General features: G+C 41.0%; 1 protein-coding gene and 1 long non-coding RNA gene across 2 annotated transcripts in view; one reads left to right on the top strand and one right to left on the bottom strand.

Moving 5' to 3' along the window:
- Positions 1-7495, top strand: part of LOC307026789 — a 28749-nt gene extending 21254 nt beyond the window's left edge. The window contains exon 3 of the long non-coding RNA XR_013804452.1: positions 7344-7495. This is a non-coding gene — a long non-coding RNA (uncharacterized lncRNA). The remainder of the gene's footprint in view (positions 1-7343) is intronic.
- Positions 1599-7500, bottom strand: part of inhbaa (inhibin subunit beta Aa) — a 19669-nt gene continuing 13767 nt past the window's right edge. The window contains exon 2 of the mRNA XM_079694921.1: positions 1599-5381. Within this exon, the coding sequence (XP_079551047.1) occupies positions 4597-5381 (785 nt within the window). The 3' untranslated portion in view covers positions 1599-4596. The remainder of the gene's footprint in view (positions 5382-7500) is intronic.

Raw genomic sequence — 7500 nt, 5'->3', positions numbered from 1 at the left:
GTGAGCAGAGAGTAGAGTAGTTGTCGATTCTTGTTCTGTTTTCTGTGAATATCTGCCTCACCCTCTCAGACTTTGAGTTGCGAGCGCTACTAAAGAGACGTGTTACCATGGAAACCAAACAATGGTGTAGCTGTATTAAAGTCCGAGTGGAAACAGTCGTGTGTAAATCTGATTTTGTCAGAAATAGGGAGTCTCCCGCGAACATCGGGAGGGTTGACAAGTATGCTTATTGCACATATTAAACCTGGAACTAACAAAGCTTCAATGATTGCCTATATAAACAACTTTAAACATTAAATAATCAGTTCATTCATTTCTTATGGCTCTATCTGCAGCTTCTCCAGAGTCATTTCTTATGAGTACATTTTCCCTCAGGCCAACAACAGCTTCAACAAAACTATTTCCCTCAAAGAGAAACCAGACATGCCCTGTTGTCGTGAGAGAAAGTGCAGAAGGAAGCATCCATTAAACTCAGTGTGCTGCTCTGTGATGCTAGCTCAGATACTTGGCATCTCATCTTGGGTGCAAGGTCATCAATGTTTGGGCTCAGGCTCTGAGCTGAGGAGACCCTCAGGATGGAGAGAAGGTGTGCGTGCAATATACCGGAGGGCCAGATCTAATAGGAATTAGAAATGATCCTGCGGGCCGAAATTAAATCCACCACGGGCCTGATTTGGCCCCCGGGCCTCGAGTTTGACACATGTGGTTTAGAGCGATGCGAATATTCGCATCACGTCCGGCGTGAACACACCATAAGGGTTAGGGTTCCACTGAAAGGAGAACATAATTATTCTAGTCAAGATCTGAGTACTTCTACTTTTACTGAAGTACAAGATCTGAGTACTTCTACTTTTACTGAAGTACAAGATCTGAGTACTTCTACTTTGACTCAAGAACAAGATCTGAGTACTTCTACTTTGACTCAAGAACAAGATCTGAGTACTTCTACTTTGACTCAAGAACAAGATCTGAGTACTTCTACTTTTACTGAAGTACAAGATGTGAGTACTTCTACTTTGACTCAAGAACAAGATCTGAGTATTTCTACTTTTACTGAAGTACACGCTCTGAGTACTTCTACTTTGACTCAAGAACAAGATCTGAGTACTTCTACTTTTACTGAAGTACAAGATGTGAGTACTTCTACTTTGACTCAAGAACAAGATCTGAGTACTTCTACTTTTACTGAAGTACAAGATCTGAGTACTTCTACTTTTACTGAAGTAGGAGATCTGAGTACTTCTACTTTTACTGAAGTACAAGATCTGAGTACTTCTACTTTGACTCAAGAACAAGATCTGAGTACTTCTACTTTTACTGAAGTACAAGAAGTGAGTACTTCTACTTTGACTCAAGAACAAGATCTGAGTATTTCTACTTTTACTGAAGTACACGCTCTGAGTACTTCTACTTTGACTCAAGAACAAGATCTGAGTACTTCTACTTTTACTGAAGTACAAGATGTGAGTACTTCTACTTTGACTCAAGAACAAGATCTGAGTACTTCTACTTTTACTGAAGTACACGCTCTGAGTACTTCTACTTAAATGAAGACAGTTTTAACATCAGGGTTTTCTTGAAGAACCAGAGACACCTCCTTCGTGTACATCCTTTAAACTTTAATGGTGAAGCAGAAAAACAAAAACAATAAAATAAATTAGATTAGAAAAATGCCACAAGCACATTTGATTTGTACAACAAAGCAATGCAACAGACACTTCCATATATACAGAATAAAAAATAGACTTTTTATTCTTTGTCCACTTCGTTCAGTGTCACTATTTTCTGTCTCGATAAAAAGAGTAAACGATACTTTTTTTCCTTTTTTTTTGTTCCGCACTGACATTTTGTTTGTGTCCCAGAAGAAGAAGAGGGTCCCCTCCATCTTATAAAACAATAAAAATAACAACAAAGCGGGGTGACTTCATCAGAAAGGGACACTCTTAACTTTTGGTGACGAGTCGACAATACTAATATAAACACATACGACACGGAAACACTCAGAAAACAACACGATCTGGTGGATTGTCTTTCAGTTTGTAAAGCATTGTGGGAAATGGAGTTCTTGATGTGCAAGGAAATAAAAACATGAATCTTAAAGGAAACGCATAAATACAAAAACATCCCTCTTTAGGAAACTTCAGTGAATTTTCTGTATTTTTTTTACCCACAAAATGGAAACAAATCAGGTTTTACATTGACTTTTTTTTGTTTTTTTTCAGCGTCATTGAACGTAACTTCAACAGTTTTATCTCTCACACAAACAAGTGCACAAACCCGACTCTTTGGTGTTCTAACGCAGACTAAAATCTTGACAAAACAACTAAAAAATCATTCAAATGTGTTTAAAAACCTCTTGGTAACAACTGCTAGCTGCTTTTCACTTCAAACCAAATCAGTAAATACGAATCGTCCGGGATCATTCATGTGAAACGACAACTTAAATGTATCCAAAGTGCATTCAATTAACCTTGACTGATTACCATTAGCATAATGTAGCTATATTATGCTAACGAATGCACATTTTTGGTGTTTAAAACCCGTTTGAGTGGCCTCCTGTTAATACCAATCAAAACACCCGGTGACACTTAAGAGAGACAAAGATATACATTTATTTTACCGAGTTTTGTTCTTGTGCTTAAGTTTAGCGCTTGGCTAGCTGTCAGTGAATATCTAGGCTTTGTCTGAGCGCAGAAATGTCTGATTATATTTTTTGTTTTGAGGCAAATGCGCGTTTTTATTCTTCTTTTAAGTGCTTTTTGTTCATCTTATTGTTACGTTTAAGTTCATCAGCGCTCTGGATCTCACCCTCTGTCTTTTTTTTAATCGTTAAAACATTGGTCATGCTACGGACGTTAAATGTTTTGTATTGAGTAGCTTTCGAGCTAACTGACCAGATAGCATTGCTACCTGTTAGCCTGTAGTTGCTAACAGCACATGGAGATCAAATCTTCTGTATTTTAATGCAATATCTTCTTAGTTTTTTACATTTAAAAACGATTGTGGGTGCATCCTTGTCATACTTAATATACTTGAATACTTTAATGCCAATAATAATAAATAATCCGTTAGCGTGCTGGTTCTCAACACGTTAGCCACCAGCTAGCAAACTGACGCTACGTTCAAATGAATGGAAAAAAACATATTTTTCAAATTTGTATTTTTACGTGATTTTTTAAACATTGATATATTTTTCCACAGCTTCTAATTCGAGTTGTGTTGGACATTTACTACAAATGGGATTTTATTTCCAAAAGCTTAGGGAAGGTTTTGGGAAAATTGTCCACTTAAAATGAGAAAAGTAAGAAAAGGTATTTGAGAAGTTCAGTCTTTTAAAAATCTGGCCTTCAATCAAAACATTTAAAGTTTGTTTTTTGACGTTACGTCTCTGGCTAATCTGAGTGTCGCTATAGTGCAAACAAATACAAATAAAATGAAAACAATACAATAATAATAATAATAATAATAATAACACAACAATTCTGCCTAAATATTATTAACAATAAAATTATTAATATACTGACGGACAATAATAATTATAACATTAACATGGTAACAAAAGAAGGGTTTGGTTCCAGCAGCCGGGCCAACTTGTTTCTTTCAAGTATCTCTCAACACGCACGCACGCACGCACGCACGCACGCACGCACGCACGCACGCACGCACACACACACACACACACACACACACACACACACACACACACACACACACACACACACACACACACACACACACATCACACTTCCAAAAAAACAATACAAAAAGAATCTTCTTCTGCTTTCCTTTTTTGACAGAAAGTAAACAAAGTAAAATAAGTAATACGTGAAACAAGTTGCATAGTTTTGAGATTTTTTTTTTGTTAGTAGTTTTTCAGGCACCTCGTCTCTCAAAGATCCGACAGGTGGAGCGGTGCTTGAACGTCTCAGCCACATAAATAAGCTCCTCCTCCTTTTGTAGCAAAAATATATTAGATATTCTTTTTTTTGTTCTTTTTTTGTTCTTTTCCGAAAGTGCCGTGGAGACGCTTTCTTTCTGAGTTCTCATGGACGGAGAGTTTTAATCCCAAAAAGCGTCTCAAGCGTCCGAAGTCTTTCCAACCCAGTTTAGATGTAACCACGTACAGCATCTCCAAAGTAAATAGCGTAAAATAGCGCTTTCTTTAATATTAAATCTGGTATCCTTTAATGTGTGCATTATGCGATGGAACGTAATAAAAAAATGCACCAAAAGTACTCATTCCACTTATTTTGAAGATGAAATATCTGACTTTTCTGCCAATAATCGTCCCGCCCCGATCATTTAAATGTTTTATATAATTTTTAGATTTAGTTTGTTTTAGTTTTTAGCACCAGGAATTCCAAACTTAAATACAAAATGCACCAAAAAATACAATTTAATCTGAATCTGATTGGTTAAAAACTGAATACTGGCTTCTGATTGGCCTAAAAAAACAAAAGTCTTTATAGATCCATAACGCAGTCGCTCAGAAGAAGGTTTTTAAATCTAAACTGGGTTGTCAAAAACAAAAATCCCCAGACCCCTCGTTCGGGGTCCGGATCCTCCAGAAAACGTATTTTGTAGTTTTTGAAAAGTCTACGAGCAGCCGCACTCCTCCACCACCATGTTCTGGATGTCCTTCTTGATGATCCTCTGCTCCTCGTTGTAGTAGAGCATGGACATGGCTCGTAAGCGCGTGGGCACGCAGCAGGACCTGAGGTTCTGGAACGGGCTGTAGCCTCTCATCCGGTAGTGGCTGATGACGGTGGAGTGGAAAGATAACGAGGATCCCGTGATGCTCGCTACGTGAATCGGACAATCTCCCTCGCAGTAGTTTGCCGTGTAAACTTGCGGCGCGATGATCCAATCGTTCCATCCGATGTCTTTGAAGTTCACGTGAAACTGCCTTTTGCAGCAAACTCGCACTTTCCCGTCGCACTCGAGTCCTCGTTTCTTTCGTCGCCTCGATTCCAGGTTATCCTCCGGGCGAATTACGGCCATCAGGAAGGGGCGATGGGATTGTTCTCGTTGGTTTGATCGACCCGAAACCAGGACTAAATTGGCACCGACTTCCGGACACAGAGGGCAGGACACTCGGAGATTTAGCGTTGATTCACCGTCGCTTTTCAGCAACACTGAAACCGCAGAGGAGACGGAGAAAGTGTGCCAGCCGCTGCGTCGAGTGTCCACGTTTTTCTCCGCCAGCAGGACGTCGTTCTGGCCGTTGTCTCGCTGCTGGAAGAGGCGGATGGAGACCTTCGCTCGGCTGCGGTTGGTTTTGGCGAGGCGGAGGAAGAGCCAGACGTTGGCCTCGTCCACCAGAGAGACGTCAGAACTGCCTTCTTTAGAGAGGACGAAGTTCACGGAGCTCGGAGAATCACCTGAGACACAGAGAGAGAGAGAGAGAGAGAGAGAGGGTCAGAGGTCAGGAAAAGTAGTATTCAACACTGACTCTACATATTTTGAAGATGAAACTTATGGCTTTGTTGCAGGAAAACTTCCCGCCCTGCTCTTTAATACCATGTTTATATTTAGTTTGAGTTTCTAGCCCTGGGAAAACAAAGTGAAATGCAAAAAATGCACCAAAATAAATCTGACTCTTGGTGGTTTCTTATTGGCGAAATATATTCAAGTCGACAGTTTAACTTCTGGTCTGCATTAACTGCAAACAGAAGGTAACCATAGCAACGGCGGTGTAACCAACCTGACCACAAGTGTGTGTGTGAATTAACTCCAACACACACACACACACACACACACACACACACACACACACACACACACACACACACACACACACACACACACACACACACACACACACACACACACACACACACACACACACACACACACACACACAGCTGACTCAGCAGTGGTTTTGCAGTAAGTGTTCCCAGTGACTGGATTTACAGCGCCTGAAACTACGTGAAGTTGAATTTCTCCTGTTCAGAGTTACAGAGGTTAGAGAAGAACAGAGTGTTATTATGGGATGTAAGAGAAGAGAGAGGTCTAATAAAGTTTTCCCTGAGAGACTTTCTGCTTTATAGTCATATCAGTATTTCACTTGTTAATGTAGTGTCTCTCCTGGGACATGTCTCCTCTCCTGGGACATGTCTCCTCTCCTGGGACATGTCTCCATGCTTTAATGTTCAGAAAGCTCTTAATTGTTCTCATATGTGCTGCAGCACCTCTTTTCACCCTCTGTCTGAAACCAGAGCCCACTGTGCTCTGATTGGTTAGCTGTTGGCTTTGTTGTGATTGGTTAACCAGCTTAGAGATGTCCCGCCCCTTTAGCCTATCACTACAGTGTGTTGGAGCGCTCGCCAGTAGGAGTTTTCCAAAGTGATGTCACTGTGTTTCAGGCAAAATACTTTTAACAAACAATGCAGGTATTGTTACACACAGTCAGACACACACACTGTCTGATATATTCTCACACACACTCTCACACCACACACACACACACACACACGCACACACACACACACACACACACACACACACACACACACACACACACACACACACACACACACACACACACACACACACACACACACACACACACACACACACATACACACACACACACACACACACACACACACACACACACACACACACACACACACACTGTCTGATATATTCTCACACACACTCTCACACCACACACACACACACACACAAACACACACGCACACACACACACACACACACACACACACACACACACACACACACACACACACACACACACACACACACACACACACACACACACACACACATACACACACACACACACACACACACACACACACACACACACACACACACACACACACACACTCACTATCTTATATATTCTCACACACACAAACACCTGTATTTAACATGTCCTAGAAGCCTCAGGTCTAATGACAGGTTTAAAGAGCCATTACAGCGTTACGTAACATCACCTCTCTCTCTGTGTGTGTGTGTGTGTGTGTGTGTGTGTGTGTGTGTGTGTGTGTGTGTGTGTGTGTGTGTGTCCCTCTCTCTTTAATGTATCTCGCTCGTGGGCGTCCATAGAGAAAATCAAAGTCACGATTTGTGAGTTTATGAATGTCAGCAGCCGTGATGCTGGGCAAAGAGAGCGTGTGTGCGCGCGCGCGCGCGCGTGTGTGTGTGTGTGTGTGTGTGTGTGTCTGTGGAGGCGGTCAGCACTTAGCGAGTCCATTAACGCCGTTTAACCGACAATTCGGAGGCGATTATCTCACTTACATCATCAGTGCTTCAGAAGATAATATAAAATCATTTTTTTATAAAAAAAAGTCCTTCATTCATTCATCGTTTCTCAGAATAGTTTGTGAGGAAGAAGAAGACGAAGAGGAGGAGGAGGAGGAGGAAGAAGAAGGTCTTTGTTTTAAATCATCTGCAGCGTAAAGCAGCAATCTGTTAGTGTGACGAAGAACGGACTAAAATAATATCACTAACACCTCCTCCGGATTCATATCA

Source organism: Notothenia rossii (genome assembly GCF_949606895.1).
Source record: "Notothenia rossii genome assembly, contig: scaffold_163, whole genome shotgun sequence".
Taxonomy (NCBI): Eukaryota; Metazoa; Chordata; class Actinopteri; order Perciformes; family Nototheniidae; genus Notothenia; species Notothenia rossii.
Note: the sequence above shows the minus strand (reverse complement) of the source record. Positions and strands in the feature narration are given on the sequence as shown.